This window comes from Lepidochelys kempii, chromosome 8, assembly GCF_965140265.1.
Source record: "Lepidochelys kempii isolate rLepKem1 chromosome 8, rLepKem1.hap2, whole genome shotgun sequence".
In the NCBI taxonomy this organism is placed as follows: Eukaryota; Metazoa; Chordata; order Testudines; family Cheloniidae; genus Lepidochelys; species Lepidochelys kempii.
The window spans coordinates 88736594-88753304 of NC_133263.1; the positions used below are offsets into that span (position 1 = coordinate 88736594).

The 16711-nt window shown below is 38.3% G+C and overlaps 1 protein-coding gene across 12 annotated transcripts in view; it reads right to left on the minus strand.

The window, feature by feature from the left end:
• MIER1 (MIER1 transcriptional regulator) overlaps positions 1-16711 on the minus strand; it is a 65155-nt gene that overhangs the window by 8086 nt on the left and 40358 nt on the right. For 11 of the 12 annotated variants that reach the window (XM_073357419.1, XM_073357417.1, XM_073357421.1 and 8 more), the window contains 7 exons: positions 15329-15461; positions 12569-12633; positions 10663-10735; positions 6792-6943; positions 5703-5784; positions 3315-3409; positions 753-880 (listed from right to left, as the gene is read on the minus strand). In XM_073357419.1, coding sequence (XP_073213520.1) covers positions 753-880; positions 3315-3409; positions 5703-5784; positions 6792-6943; positions 10663-10735; positions 12569-12633; positions 15329-15461 — 728 coding nt within the window. The remainder of the gene's footprint in view (positions 1-752; positions 881-3314; positions 3410-5702; positions 5785-6791; positions 6944-10662; positions 10736-12568; positions 12634-15328; positions 15462-16711) is intronic. The other variant, XM_073357410.1, reaches the window with a different exon arrangement.

Here is a 16711-nt window from a genome sequence, read left to right on the forward strand (position 1 = left end):
TGTGTACACACACACCTTTTTTATATCTACTTCAAGTATTTAGATGGTACTTTATACAGTCAGTTAACATTATAATCACTTTATACTAATTTTTATCCTCCTGTTATTTGTCCATGGCAAATAAGGGGCCATGCATAACCTTGTGTACAGGGAGTCCCTGATGGGAGGCTGGCATACAGGGGAGGGAATACTGAGGAATGCAAGGAGCTCCTGGCAGTGTGCAAAATGCGCTCAACATACAGAAGCAACAAAAAGTGCGACCATCAAGTCAAATGCTGAAAATAGTTACCTGCAAACATTTAAAATGTGAACAAACAGGCTATTTTTTCTCTGAATATTCAGGTGAACAAGTTTATTGGCATGAATGTTTGCCAAAACAACAAATTGGAAAAAACTACTGCAGAATACTTGCAGAAAGCCAAATTAAAATTTGTGATTGTGATGCATTTGCATAAAACATCCACCAATGAATGTAGCTATAGAAATTGTGATCTGTTCAGACAATGCACAATCAGAAAACAGGCTAAATTAAATTAATTGTTCAATGTAAATACTTAGCCTTAATACTAACAGGTGTTCTATTTTAGCAATTACACTGCATGGAACTCATTGCATCTCTTCTCCCTTGGCCACTCTCCTACTGGAAACTGAAATTATGGAGTAATCAACTTCTTACTCTATTTTAAAAGAGAGCAATATTAAGAAAAGACTAGAAATCTGACATGTATGTAAGAAAAAATAGCACAGCTTACGTTACACCAGGATGAAGATTGTACTTCTTTTTCCCAAATCGGGTCTGCTGTGCAAAGAAGTCATACCGCTCTGATTTTTTCCACATGTAATAAAATGCTACACACTCGCCAACTGATCTGGTTCGTACCTGTGAAAAAGGTGCCACACAAAATATTGATGAATACAAATGTATTTTCTGCTAGAGACCATGAGACACATATACTATACTTTGAGAGATTCTGCTTGCCCAGAGCAGAAACTCAAAGCGTACTACGAATGATTCCCTTAAGATTTTTCATCTTAATATGATGAGTAACAGGGTGACATGATAAAGGTATATAAAGTAATAAACGGTACAGAGAAGGTAGATGGAGAACGTTTGTTCTCCTGGTCTCTGAAAACAAGAACAAGGAGAGGTTCAATGAAATTAAAAGGTGAGAAATTCAAAACCAAATGAAAACCTTTTCACACAGTGTATAATTAAAAACCGTGTAATTTACTGACACAAGAACTTGTTGAGGCCAAGAAATTAACATGATTCACAATGGAATTAGACATTTATATGATATCAGAAATACCCAGCATTGTTATAGTTCATGACAAAAGTTTTAGAAGGGATATTTAAACCTCATGTTTCAGGGCTTAAGCCCATCTCTACCTATTAGACATTAGGATGAGAGCTACCAGGATAGGGGTGTGGAAAGCAGATTATCCCACATCTGCCTATAGGAGGGATTTTACACTTTCCTTGGCAGCATCTAGTGCTGGCCACTGTCAGACAGGATACTGAATCAAACCAGAGGTCCATCTAGCCCCGTATGGCAATTCTTATATACATGTGATATACCTTTTTTAGCATAATTCAGAAATATTCTGGAAGTTACTTTTCCATAATTCAGAAATATTCTGGAAGTTACTTTACTAAAGCTAAATGCCAAATCCTGATTTTGATCAATTAAAAAGGAGCAAGTTAAACAGGGAAGGCGGGCTTCCCAAACATATGCCTTTGTATTCAAACATTAATTCATAATGGGAGAAAATTTCTGTGCATGTCCATATCCACACATTTCAATGACTAGTTTAGCTCAAGAAAACACAAGTGGCAAGGGTTCAGGTGGAAATGGACACACCATGAGCAAAATCATGGCATACTACCAGTCATGCAACTATCATGCAAATAGAGGCTAAGTATCTACGTGGGGAATGAATATTTAATAACGGGCTCTTTAATCTACCAGAGAAAGGTATAACATGATCCAATGGCTGGATGCTGAAGCTAAACAAATTCAGCCAGAAATAAGGTGTAAATTTTTGACAGTGAGGGTAATTAACCATTGGAACAGTTTAACAAGGATTGTGGTGGATTCTTCATCATTAACAATTTTTATATCAAGATTGAATGTTTTTCTAAAAGATATACCTCTAGGAATTATTTTGGGGAAGTTCTATGGTCTGTGATATACCAGAAGTCAGATCAGATGATCAAAATGGTCCCTTCTGGCCTTGGCATCTATTTCAAATAGCAGAGTACTTTATTGCAGCACTGAGCTGGAATAAGTCCAGTGGTGACAGGAGGTGGGTGCTGCAGGAAGAGCACTCACAAGTGACCAGGGGAAGCATCAGGAGCATGCTAACACAGAGGATGCCTCAAGTCTTGACTCTATTAAAGGGAATGATTTGTGAAGCAGGTTTGATGCCCTGAGGTATGGCAGTGGGAACAACTTTTCGGAACCTGGAGCAGATGATGTAATACTTCAAATGCTCATTTGACTTCACATTTTATACCAGCTGAGGATCTGCCCTAGAGATTGCAGGTGGGGTGGGCAAAAAATATAATGGAAAACTATAGAAAGCAGATTCTGAAGTTCCCCTTTTATGGGTTTTACATGTGCTCTGACTGAGACACCTCTGGACAAAAAGCAAAAACACCATTGGGCCAGTATTCCTGCAGATAGCCAATATGAATTTTTGTTGCATACTAGGGGGAGACTCCACCTATATTTTATTTCCCAGTGGATTCTGGGAAAAAGCTTTCATTACCCTCTAACTTATACTTGCTTAGGGCTCTGAACAAAGCATACAGTCAAATCTTGAACTCAACTGCAAAATGTCCAGGTATTCAATCAGTGGAGAAACTCAATTATTACAATATGAAAATTCCTATTAACATTCCTGTAACAACCTTGGTTGTAGCATTTCCGAAGATGCCTACCACCCTCTACAGAATCTTTAAGTCTATTTAACAAGATTATAATACATTCTGACCAGTTAAGCATTAAGTGATATTGACGATAAACTTTTTGTAAACAGACCTATTTAAGGCCTTGCACAATGAAAACTCAGCATTTCAGAATGGTTTTCCCACATCCCATACAATGCCAGCTAACTCTTGAAGCTAATCAGAACACCCTCCTGTGATAGATCAAGTGAAAGAAGGATATGTAAGTTCAGTGACTAGTGGGGAGGGAAAAAAAAAAAAAAAAAAACTGATTTGGAAGGAAGCCAAAAGATATTACAATATCTTTTCAGCTACAAAGAAAAGTAGGAAAATAACTACCATTTTTAAAATCAATCATCCTTACCTTGTTTGCTTGAATCAAATGAAAATCCTTTCCATAGGCCTTCAGTCCTTGTTCAAAATTCCTACATTCTTCCTCTGTCCAAACAGCTAACTCTTCTGAAATTAGAAACACAATACAAAAAACATACTTTAAAGTGACAGTATAATGATAACAAATGGAAACTCAGGATTCTGATACAAAAAACACTCTGTATTTAAGTTTCTTGATCATAAGATGATTAAAGGAGAACAGCCTTCAGAAATTCTAATTATTAGTGTGAAAATCAGAAAGAATCTGTTCCAGTCTGAAAGTGGAAAAGTGACCATTTGCTAACAGTTGTCAGCAATGGATCCTCAGCTGATACTGAATATCATTTAACTACTGGAACAGATGGGACAAAAACCATTTAAACACAGTCAGGACCACTGATACTAAGGAAATTTTTCAAAACTTAAAAATGAAAAATTTCAACACAAATACTGGTTCAGCTCCAGTGCTGTGAGCAACATTGAAAGCCCTAGTGTTGACAGCCAGCTGGCTGCTGCTCCCATTTTAAGCACTGTCATCTACATTTACTCAGATCAGGCCTAATCAACATGATGCAGGTTAAAATGGCTGTGCAGCCAACGGGCTGCCTACATTACAGCTACGAATACGATGAACTGGTATTAGAAATCATTGAGAACATTTTGAAAAATATTTCTAGCACAGACAGGGCCTCATATGAAGAGACAGGGCCATCCCTAGGGGAGTGAGGGGCCCGGGGCGGAAGTGATGTCACTTCCAGGACCAACTGCACTGGGGGCAGGTAGGGAAGGCAAACACCCAGATGTGGACCCGCTCACACTCCACGCCCTCCCACCGCCAGGGCCCCACTTCAGCAGCGCCGCTGGTGGGACCACACCGCCCGCCTTCCCGGGGCTGGGAAGGCAGTGCTGTGCACTCTCCCTCCAAGTGCTCCAGGGCGCACGTTCTCCCTTGGGTGGAAGGGGCAGGGCTGGGGGTAGCCTCCCTCAGCCAATGGTTCACTCCCCCCCCCGACACACAATCGCACTGGCCAGTGGGGCCCCCCAAAGCACAGGGCCTGGAGCAGTCACCCCGATTCGCCACCCCCTAGGGACAGCTCTGTGAAGAGACATATCACACCTTTATCATGCCTTCCATAATGGTAAGGAAGACAGCAGTATACCTTCTGGACTACCAGCTGAACTGTTGTCAACACCATTCAAGGACAGGTACAGGGAGACACACTGTCACAACCACGAAGAGCAAATGGTCATTTTACTAATATAAAAGGACCCTAATTTGGGTGGCAGAGAAGACCAAAACAGATCAACTTGACAATACCTTTAACTGAAATGAGCAACTGCCAAGAAATATTAGACTTAAGGCTAGGCCTATCTCAGTAAATAGCCATCATGCTTTCCACATCACAGGGTGAGAAATCCTGGTGGCAAAGTTTCCATGACTTTCAGCCAGGATTTCACCCCAGGTTTTGAACAGTTGGTCTCATCTACACAGAGAGTCACAGATCAACAAGAGGGGTGGTGAAGAAAGAAGAGAATCTATGTTTTACAGTGATTTTCTTGTGTAGACAGATCTAGGACTCTAATTTTCTCTGTCATCACCTTCAAAAAAAGAATACTCAAAAGCTGAGCAGGCAGGGAGTGCTAACAGATGAGTGCATAAAGAAAAGAACAGGAAGAGAGAGGGTAAAAAGTTAAACCAATGAAGAGGAAACGACAGAAGGATACAAAGGAGAGATCTGTACAAGGACAAAAAGTGCACAATGCACCCAAAGCACCTTCTAAAGATTTAAGTTAGTTTATTAAAGTTTAGAATCTTTTTCTGTCAACAAGATTTAGAGCCCTAATCTCTTTTTACTTAGAATTTTGAATTCTTGTGTATTTCACACACTAACTTTAGTGAATTATATGAAAGTTCGGAGGCATGAATATAGAGAATAAGCCCTCTACAATTCCTACTTTAGTTGGGTGCATTAAAGTTCTAAATTTTAAAACGTTACAAAGTAACGATTAAAAATGTCAAGTTTTTATTCATAAACCCTCTTCTTGTGTGTTATTGCCTAGGTACTTATATATTCATACTATGCCCATCACTTCGTCCTCCAAAATCTCATCTTGGCCCTCAACTTTTAGAACCACAGTGTCAAGCTCATCCCTACATAGCTGCATTAGAAGTGAACTCTGAACATGGGGTCAGAGTTCATTAATTCCTGGATTTGAGGAAGAGCGATAATAGTGCTACACAATGCTGATGTGAGATTTCTGCGGTAATTGGAGTTATCTGACAGCAGCAATCAATGCCCAAATTTTAATGATTTGGCCAAATTAAAGGAGGCATGGGGTAAAAAAACACAAGTACATTTAAAATTTTATGTATTCTTACCTCTGGCTGCTTTTACATTAAATCTTAATCTTCTCAATGATTCTTCTGTATCAAAATTGCACTTAACCAATTCATACAATGCCTGGAAAGGTGAAAAACTACAGATTTAATATGCATGACTCCATATACTACTGAATTTGTGTATTGCTACAATGGTTCAATGATCAATTACTTACTTAATCTGAAAAATCTAATTTCTCTAAAAATCCAGTAGAACTATTTTTAAAACAGCAATATAAGTATACAGAAGACTAACGGAGATAACTTTTAGGTTATACACCTCCTAGATAGAGTATGTATAATACACACTTTTCCCTTCATTTCTTGTTCTAAAATATTATATTGCAGCGTTATGTACTGTAAATAGCTTCCTTGCTCTACCTTAATTTATAGGACAAATTTTTACAACTGATCCCTAAGATACAGAAGTGTGACAACAGGTATAGCCTATGCCTATTCTGTGGAGAGACTCAGAAATGAAATTCTGATATCCCAATAAATGTGCACATATGGTTAGTTACACAAAGAGTAACCAACTTGGGTTGCCAATTTTGTTTTACCATACATCCTAAAGCTTAGGAAATCTGCAGGACTGGTGATCTAGTGCTTTAAGGAATTTATGCACGTCTTCACAGGTCCAGCCCCTTCTCCCCACCAAAGATTCATATTAACAAGATTTACATTGTTCTCACATGAGAATTGGACACGTGCGCACATCAAAGGGCTCATCAATGCACACATTTGTCAAGTCCATGTTCTTTTGTTCAGGGCAGGAGCAGAATTTGGTTTTAGTTAGTAAAGTGCTATAAAATCTACAACAGGAAGACAGAGACCAGAACGTAGGTCTTTGCAGATAAAAAATGTTTCTTAATGCACTTAATTTTAAAACTGAATATGCACTGTGTTATTGATTTGGGATCTTAAACATTTGCTTTTGTTGGGAACAGCGGGTGGAAGCAATTCAGTTCCTCTGATGGGGATAAGAGAAAAAAGAAGCAATCTCAAATCAGATTTTGAGGTATGGGAACAGCAAACGTGATAGTTACAATAAAATAACACACACTATGGACTACAAATTCCAATATGCACCTGTTCATTGTCTTTAATATGTGATCCTTCAGGAATTGCCTCTAGTCCTTTCTCATCTCCTGTTCGCCTGGAGGCTTCATTGAGGAATTCAATCACTTTATCTTCTGTTAAATAATCAGGATTCCACAGCAGCTGGTCATCATTTTCATACACTAAATTAAGAAGAACAGAAACATAAGTGAAGCATATTCTGTAAGACTCCAACTTCTACTCAACCTCAAACAATTGCAAGTTTAGAACACAAGGACATTCAAAATTACGAACATGATTAATGGGACAATCTGATTGGCCAGAGGACTGAGCATTATATTAATTTGAAATGTATGGTACTATCAATGCTCTTCCAAATGGTTTCTATGGCTCACTGTTAACTATGTTAGATCATGTACACACACACGGATTACAGTGCAGTGCTGCAAAATGCATTGTGCATCTAATCAGATTCCCACGCATACACAACATCTGTGGAAAAAACAATCCCTCCTCATCTTCTGCCCTTGAAACTAAAAAAATTAGAAGATGGCAGAACTGTTTCAAACAGTGTGTCAGCTATCCCTCCAGACTGCGTTCACCTAACCTCAAAAACAAGACCTTGTGAGTAATTCTCATCTTACTTTGCTGAAAAGATCTATCTACTAGAGATGAGATTAGAAAACTGATCACTCCAGTTTCCTTGGAACATTTGGTCCAATCACACCAACTGAGGTCTTGAAAGCACTGAGGGATGTGTGGACTACTACATGTGAAGTCTTAGCCACCATGGTTCAATAAAGCCAGCAAAGAGCATCCAGGCACACTCCTGACAGAGAACACCTTTGCTTTGCCTCCTTCAGAGAGGGCAATTTACTAGACAACGCCTATCACTAAGTCAAAATGCCTCTTGAAAGCAGCATCTGATGTCAGAAACCGTGCCAGCTCAGCAGACAGCCAACATACTATTGCCCAGATGACAGGAACAGAGACACATGTGAGTGAAAACGAACTAGCTCAAGCTTAACTCAAGCAAGACGAAGATACTGAGAAAAAGAAATATTTTGAGAAGATAGCTGAGACACTTGCCTCAATGAAGTCTCAAATCTCTGCTCAATAATAGAAGCTGAAAAACAACTGCCTTTACGCATCATGGATAGGTATGATTAAGAAAAAAGTAACAGCGGTTAAATCAAGGAATCGTGGTGAACAAAATTTGTTATGGATTTAGTACATTTCTTAATTTTGTAACAGACACCATTATGAGTGTATTAGAAGTTACTAGACACACAAAGAATGACTATCACATCAGTGGGTAATACCAAAATCTGAACCCCCTCTATGTTAAATCCTGTAAGTTTTCCCTATGAGTAGCATCTCAAGGGATTGTTTTAGTCAGCCCTTCTTGCATGTTCCTCTAACTGCCAAATGGCATGCCTGCCATGGAAGATGCTCTTGCTTAATTCTTAACAAATCTCAAATATTTCCATCTTCTCTTCTGGGTAACTTGAGCAATAAGGGGTTGTAGAACTCAAACAAATGTGGGCATTTGTTACAGATTTGTTCCATTTAATACCTAGTATTTTTCTAAGACATTATACCAAAACTGCATTTGTTATGAAAATCTTCATGGAAACAGAGTAAGTCATTAAGCTACTATGTTCAGCCAAGTGCTAAATTTCCTAGATGTTCACAATAATGTAATTCTACCCAAAAATACAAATGTTTATATAGGCAGTACATTATAAGTTATACTTGAAGAACAAGATCTCATCAACTGAGAGCCAAAGGGTCTTGTTGCATATTGTCAGCCTAATTTATCTTTCCATTGTAAACATCAACACTAGTCCAATTTGAGGCCTGTGAATAAAGGTTTCATCCAAAAATACAGTGGGTGGGGAAGGAAAAAGTACAGAACAAAAATTATACCAGCACTAGTGTAATAACAATTTAGTGAAACTTCACCCCCCTCCCCAAGTCTGTGTCCATGATGCATACTTTCTGTTCTCAAACCAGTGACTGGATGCAAGGCCATGAAAAGCTGGTTTTTGTAGGCTTCTGCTGTACAAAAACCAGCTGTATATTTTTATTGTAGGAGGCCACAAGTCATTTACAGTACAGTAAACTAATAAGAATGGATGAATCAGCAGCAAATTACAAGCATACCTTGTTGAATTTCAGAGAAATACAGAGTTCAAGCTCTATGTTAAGATACCTACCAGATAAAGAAAGGAGCACCAAAAGTAGTTTCTCCACAGCTAGTGGCACATACTTTATCATTTAGTGCATTCATATTTAAAATAGACTTATTCCTCCAAGTGACATTTTTTTAATAGCAAAAGCAACCACCACACCATTATAGCTAGGGATGCATTGTGGCTTCCATTTTAAACCCAGATTCATTCATTTGGAACTTTCAACTTATCGAGCTGGAATGTTTTGGACTTAATCTCTGCCCGATTTTTTATTTTTTTAAATTCAAGCAAAGAAAGATCCGCCATCTCAAAAAGTCTCTGAATATAAATCACATAAGGGTACACAAATCTTTTTCCATGGACTTTTCTTGCTAAGGTCATGAAGTTAAAGAAAAACGAGCTGCATTTGTATGCACATCTAAGTTTGCTCTGGTTTCAATTTCTATGACTGTTCCATATCCTGGGAGACTCAAGTTCCCTCTCCTCAAGCTCTTCTGACTATCACATCACCAGGGTGCACAAGTTGGGCAGGAATCACCTTAGCTATGGACCTATTAAGGAACACAGGATGGAAGCTTGCTTCTTGTGCTTCTCAGTAGGTCTATAGTGGGGGCAGATACCTGCTCTGCAGAGGTTGGAGTAAGAGCTCTGTTCTGGTGAGCACGGGGGTTACAAAAGCAGTTGCTTTACAACAAGGAGAGATACAAAGCTCCTAAGTTTCACAGAACATTCATCTTACAAGGTCTGCCTAGGACAGAGGATTTGGTGGTATAGACAAAGCGTCCTAGATTAGGATATTTCTCAAGCTTTTTTTAAAAAAAGCCATAAAAGTAGATTAAGAGAATTTTAAGGTTGAATAATTAAGCATTCAAATCAGGGAATGCCAAAGTCAAAGTTACATGTGCCATCTTAACGCTGTCGCCTCTAACACATATACTATAACTAAATTACACCAATGTATAAAATTTCTCAAATATTATATACAATTGTTTCCAACAAAGTATGCCAAACAATACTTAAAAAGGACTAGTAATAGTCAGCACACTGTATTTGTTAGCTGAATAAAAGAGGGCTCAACAAGCAAACTTTGAACCGCAGAAGTAAATTCTTTCCTTCCTTTCTATCCAACTCCTCAGAACTCCCCCAGTGAAACGTGAAGGCTTGGCAAGCCAGTCAATTGATGGCCTGTTATGAGGCTATATAGTCTAATACTGCCAAATATTCCACCAAGAAAGCCCTGATGTAGGCAGTGACCTACCATCTTGTTGATTGCATCATGGTACCATTCTTTCACTTTTTAGAGCTTCATTTAATTGGGTTTAGCATTTTTCTGAGTTAAAATAACTCAGTTAAGTAACTGGTTTGTAATTAGGCACAGGTATCTAAGGCTCAGCCTATTGAAGTAACAATTGTTCGTGGTCTGTTCTAATAAATTAGCACTTTGAATTATTTAACCACATCTGACAATTTTTGACTGGTCAAATGCCCAATTATTTTGGACCAGTCAAATGCCAACCCTAACACAGTGTAAACAGTTTCAAATACAGGCATATCTGCATGACCGAATAAATTGTCTTATTGTGCAAATCACATCAATTAATAGTTTTTAATTTTTCCTAAGATATCTTGCCTGAAATCCGCCCTCAAGCTTTAGTACAGAAACTCTAACAAATCATTTCAGAAATGTTGATAGCGTCAAAGCTCACCTTTCTCATTTTCCTTGTATTTGCATATGCCAGCTGGAATTTCAGCTTGAAACATAGAACCCACCATAATTTCCTGTTAAAAAAAAAAAATGTAGATAATGCACTTGACAATCTTATTTGTTTTCTATAGAATGACAGAGTGACAATATCCTTTTAAGCACTAAAAATCCTGCCACCAATAACCTACAAAATATGGGACAAAAACTAATCGGAATTTAAAAAAAAAAACAATATGGAAATGTACTTTTTGTCTATGAGGCTTTGAGAGGGTATTAAAAGAAACATACATTAATATTAAAACTGTTCATTTTTAATTGTTGGAAAGAGCAGGAGAGGAAGCAGATAGATAATCTATAAAGCTCAAAGTCATGAGTTAAAACTTAAACTTCAACCCTTTTCCTCTATTTTGAGAATTAAAAACCCTTCACATCGTGCAGAAATGTATTATGGTTTTTACTTTACGTGGCATAATTGGCAGAGGAAAAAGAAAAGTAAATACACACTCTTTTACATCTACTTATTGATATTAAAAACAGTTACATGTACTTCATATAATGCTTGAGTTATATTAAAGCACCCCAGGTGTAATAAGAATTAGAACAAAGATGGCAATTACTTCAGTGTGATTTCTCACTTAAATCACAGAATTTATTTCACTAAATGAAATTACATTCTCCTGATCGGTCAGATGGAGACTGATGGATATGGAGCTGCTCCGTGATAATGTATGAATACTGTATGTGACATGGTTATCATGATTTCACAGTAAGAATATGTCGGTTTAGTTTAATAGCAGGCTGCTAAAAAATACGAGCAGGAAGTGAAACAATAGCTCAAGATATACTATTTCTCAGTAAACACTTCAGAGCATGGTTAAAACACAAGGCCTGAGCTATAACCATGAAGATCCTACCTCCAGATTACAGCCAAAGTTACAGGGACAAAGTTGGGGGCCAGTAGATCAAAAAGACTACTGTGTCCAGAGATCAGGGAAGTTGTTGCCAAGAAGCTGTTTGTTACTGACACCCCTCTCCACCCCCCATGGGACATCTGAAGAGGTAGGCCTCCCTAGGTCACCATCACCAGATGGTAGATCTTTAAATAAGAAACCAGCATGTAGACGGTTTTAAAATCCTTCCTCTCATATTATGCTTTATTCCTACTTCTAAGATTAAACAACACTTGGGTTTGAGAAGACTGATCACTGGTAAAAAGGGACCAAACTCCGCAAAAGAACTGCAGGTGTCAAACCCAATCAGACCTACTGGGCTAAGCACAGTTGATACACAAGGTACTATAGCCCAGGGCCTGGCCTAGGAGTTGGCTAATCGTGTGATTTCACCCCTGGAAAAGTAAAGGCAAAAGGCCTGACACCTGAAGGGGTGCATTCAGAGACCTGAGAGGGGACAGAGATGCAGCTTGTCCTGTAACTGACAGAGGTTTTTGAGGGGAAACCCCTAAGCAGAGGCAAGGAAGTCAGAATGGGGGAAATCTCAAAAATGGAGGCTACTCCTATGCAAAGCGGTTCTTGTACCTGAAGGGAGTGGAAATCACCATGAACTTCAGAAAACAGACAGTGAAGAGAAAGCAAAAGTTAAAAAACTCTTAACTTGGCAGCATTTGTATTTTACCCGCAAATTATGAAATGATTTATTGAAAACAAGCTAAAGATGACAACCTGGTGGTTTTAGTTAAGTCAGACAATCTTTTCCACTTTCTGGATAAACTGAAAATTAGCAAAAAGGAGCCTGTTTATAGGAACTAATTCCACTGAACTCTTATTTCTTGTCTCCTTCTGCTGATAGACTACAATACCCACTTATGCCTGGAATAACCAACTGTACACTGCATTTAATAGCACACTTAATAAAGATATATCCTTAATAGCAAGTCCTTAAATGTTTACCTTTTTCCAGTCTTCTGAAGGAATATAATCTTCATCTTCCTCAGATTCTTCTTCTATTTCACTATCTACAAGAAATTTTTCAGACATTATTTACATGGGAAGTACTACCATAAACCTTGTTCAGGCCAACATTATATTCCAGTAAAGTATGTCTTGGAGACAGATTGCTCAAAGCCATTGCTCGCTGGCTATTTGGATCTTTAGTTGTGACGTCACAACCACCTTTCTGTGAATGAACATATGGCTGGGATCTCACTGAGGAGCAAAACGGGAGACCACCACAACTTGGTCTGTCTTCCAGTTGAAAGGCATCCCATTGTGCCTTAGAAGAAAAAAAGAATCAGCTAATGTGCTTACCCAGAGTGGTTAAATATCCTGTTAATTGGAAAGACAGCAAACAGGAAGAAGGTTGTAAGTTTTTAAGATGCAAATAAGTAAACAGTCTATCCATTTTTGGGCCCCACCATAAGACTTTATTCCCCTTCATCCAACTCTACTTGTATAGGCTGACAACATTCCAATTGGTCAGGTACAGTTGTTTTCTGCAAGCATGCCAGTGTCTTCAATGATTACACTGAAACAGGTTCTCCTTACTTTCAACAGAACTGGCAGGCTGTTGGGCTAGTCACCCTCATTTCATTTCAGATCCTGCATCCATCACCGTCTTTCCTCATCCTTAGAGCAACACTGGCACCACTATCAGCCTCTGTTGAACTGTTTGTACACTAGAACACAATATGTGGGTCACTCCAAATCCAGCTGTTACATGCTCAGGCACAATGACATTTAAAAATACTGAACTTCACAGCGCACTCAGCTCAGCTATCCACAAGTAGTGCACTGAGAAAGCAGATTGCTTAATACCTGTGACATTCGGTACTTGCATTTGCTATAGTGAATTTAACATTTAGGAGTCCTTAAGTCAGGATGTGCGTCTCTAAGGAATGTCGGATAACCGTCTGTAATAGGGACTATCATTTGCATGGTATTGAAAGTAGCCACATTAATGTCAGCAGGTGAGGATCAGGTAGTAGAAAGACAGACCCTTTTATTAAATGCAAATCAGCATTCTGTTAAACATTGGCAGAGGAACCAAAAGCTAACCTAGGACATCTGTGTTAGATAAACATGAAAAGGAGAAAGTTACTTTGACTGTAAGCTCTTTGGAGCAAGGGTTGTCTTTTTCTGCCGTGTTTATTGTGTGCCTAGCACAAGTCCTGATTCATGACAGACTCCTAGGTGCTACCACAAATCCAAACAATAAACTTGAAAAATGACATTTCCAATGACTTAACTAGTGATGTAGATGTGAAGAATTTTAAATGTTAATTTCCTTTTTTTAAACCACTGGGTATACGGAGCTATAAGCAACCTTTAACTATAAGGTGATAATGTTTGTTGTAAACATATAGGTCTAAGACTCCAAATACCAGGAATGATACATTTTACTTTCCTCTGGTATAAATGGCTACACCACACAGTGAAATATTTGGTTGTCCAAATGACTTGGCTGGTAATATCAGATGCTACTCATTAGGAGAATGCAGGTTTGAGACCCAGCTAAGTGTTATTGCAACAGCAGTGAGGGTTACATAACACTAGATCAGCAGTTCCAAGTGGCTGCAAGAGTGAATTTTAAGCACATCTAAGAAACAGAGACATGATCAAAGAGGGGAAGTATGGAGCAGGGAAATGGTAACACTGAAAATGACGTTGTCAAGATAAATATTTTAAAAGAAAATTTCCTTCTGTGTTGCTATTCCCACCTCAGTTTATTAAAACCTGAAATATTTTAAATCTATTTTAGTTTATTTTTATTCATTTTTCTATTACTGAGATTAGACAATAAAAAAAGTTTTACTTTTGTTTCTTGTCAATTTCATTTTCTAGTTCTCACTCACTAGCACAAAGGTTCTCAAAAAGTTTTTCATGGAGCAGACCACAACTTAAGGGATATTATCTTGTGGACCTGCACCTCTCCCATTTATAATTTAGTTTCCATGTAGCAACTACAGCAACTGCTTACTTGGAATATTTATATAAAGAAAACAACATTTTTATTGTCTTTTTAGGGTGAATTAGCAACTGAAAATATGGAGGTGAGCCAGCACCCTGCAGCCAGCCAACTATTCTTGGACCATCAGCAGTGCTCCACAGACCACAGCTGGGGAAATGCTACAGCTGAGCAATACCGCAATGCAAGGTTACAAACACTGCAGGGAATATTTGCACTGATCCTTCACGTTGGTCCACATGGGAAGATCACTGTAGTCACTGGGGCTCCAAGTGGATGGCAAGGGAGCTTTGCAGAGATGTAGAGGCATGCCCATGTGGACCTATTTGCAGGACTGGGGACTACGTTTCCACTGAAATGTTAAGAAGTTATTGAAAGCATTTCACTGGCCTTAGGTTTTGCTTTTCCTTTTAAGTGTGCACCAGATTTAATCCTACACTTTTCCTTTAATAAAACTAATACAAAGTCCATGATTTGTAAAAAAAAATAAAAAAAAGAGAGGCTTTATCATATGTTAAGGACCGTGGACAACAAAGAACTATGTTTAATTTCAGGTTTCAGAGTAGCAGCTATGTTGAAGTGACTTGATAATAAAGAACAGCAGTGGGAGAAGAAAAGAGATCTGACAAACACTCATAAGTAGTAAGACTTAGATATTTTTTAGTAACTCAATATTTCATTAATTCTAGATCTTAATAAAATTATGACAATTTAGATGATGGTGCATAGTACTGAACAGCACATACTTGTATCAAAATATTTACATCGACGTGGGTGAATTATCTCCTGTGGATCTTGAGAAGCAAGAGATGGTGCTGGATCATCATTGGAGGACTGTGTCTCATCCTCCTGACCTGATGAATCCTTTATGGTCTCCTCCTTAAATACAATAAAGCAAACAGGAGACCGTTTAAACCTTCTGCATTAGAGATAATCATCTCTCTTTTTTTATAACATTTTATTTATATTTCCAGAAATTTCAAACAGAAGAGGATGTTGTACACATAATAAACTACAGGTTGTAGTGTTACGAATGATAGGTACTGGCTGTGGACAGCCACAGAGATTGATTAGATGCATTACACAGTATTGATACAGATTTTGAGAACATATTTTAAGCAGGTCAGGTTTAACATTAAGTCTTAGATGAGCTAACCAGAATTAAGCACTGTATCTAGTTTTTCCAACATGGAAATTTAGGGTTAAAGTTTAATACCATGAGCAACAATAAGTATTGTCACACTTATGTGAACTATCCTATACTTAATCACGCTTTGGTATAGGATGGGGATATGTTGGATTTCTATTACTGAGTAATTCTATGTTTCGCTAGGAGCAATTCCGGGTGTACACCCCTAATTTTTTGTTAAGCTGTTTGTAAGGATATGCAGCTTGTGGATCTTAGAACCAAGGGATAGGTCAATTTCACAAGCTAATTCATGTGAACCACTAGCTTTTCACAAAATTCTCATACTGGGCACTCAAAATGTGTCAGTGAATCTACAGACAAACACTGAATGGTAAAAATTCCCTTCACTTTTAAGTAGTGAGGTTTTTTTTGTTTGATGGAGTAAGTTATGCACAATAAGCTAAAAAAATTGGAAATTATAAAGGCATAGAGTTCTTTACAGCTCTCTTGCTCTTAAAGTATACCCCTATCTTTAAAACCATTCCCCCAGAATTTTGGATTTTTTTTTAATATCAGGATTAGGAAACACTGGATAACCATTTCTAGTCACGTGGAAGGCTACATCTACATTACAAGCTAGGGGTGAGATTCCCAGCTCGCATACACATACAGAGAGCGGGCATGAGTAAAAAATAGTTAGCGTAGCCACAGCAGCACAGACAGCAGCAGCATGGCTCAGCCGTGCCAAGTATAAACCTGCTTGAACCCCATGCGGGCATGTACTTGGCACAGCTAAGATGTGCTATTGCCCACGCTACTGCAGAAATGCTACTATTTATACCTGCACTAAGTATGTATATGTGAGCTGGGAATCACACCCCTAGCTTGTAGTGTAGACGTAGCCAAAAAAAGTTACTCTTCAAGGTGTGAGGTTATCATAAAAACCTTCAATAATTAGATTTCACCCCACAAGAAGAACGTATCAGCATACTCCAATTCT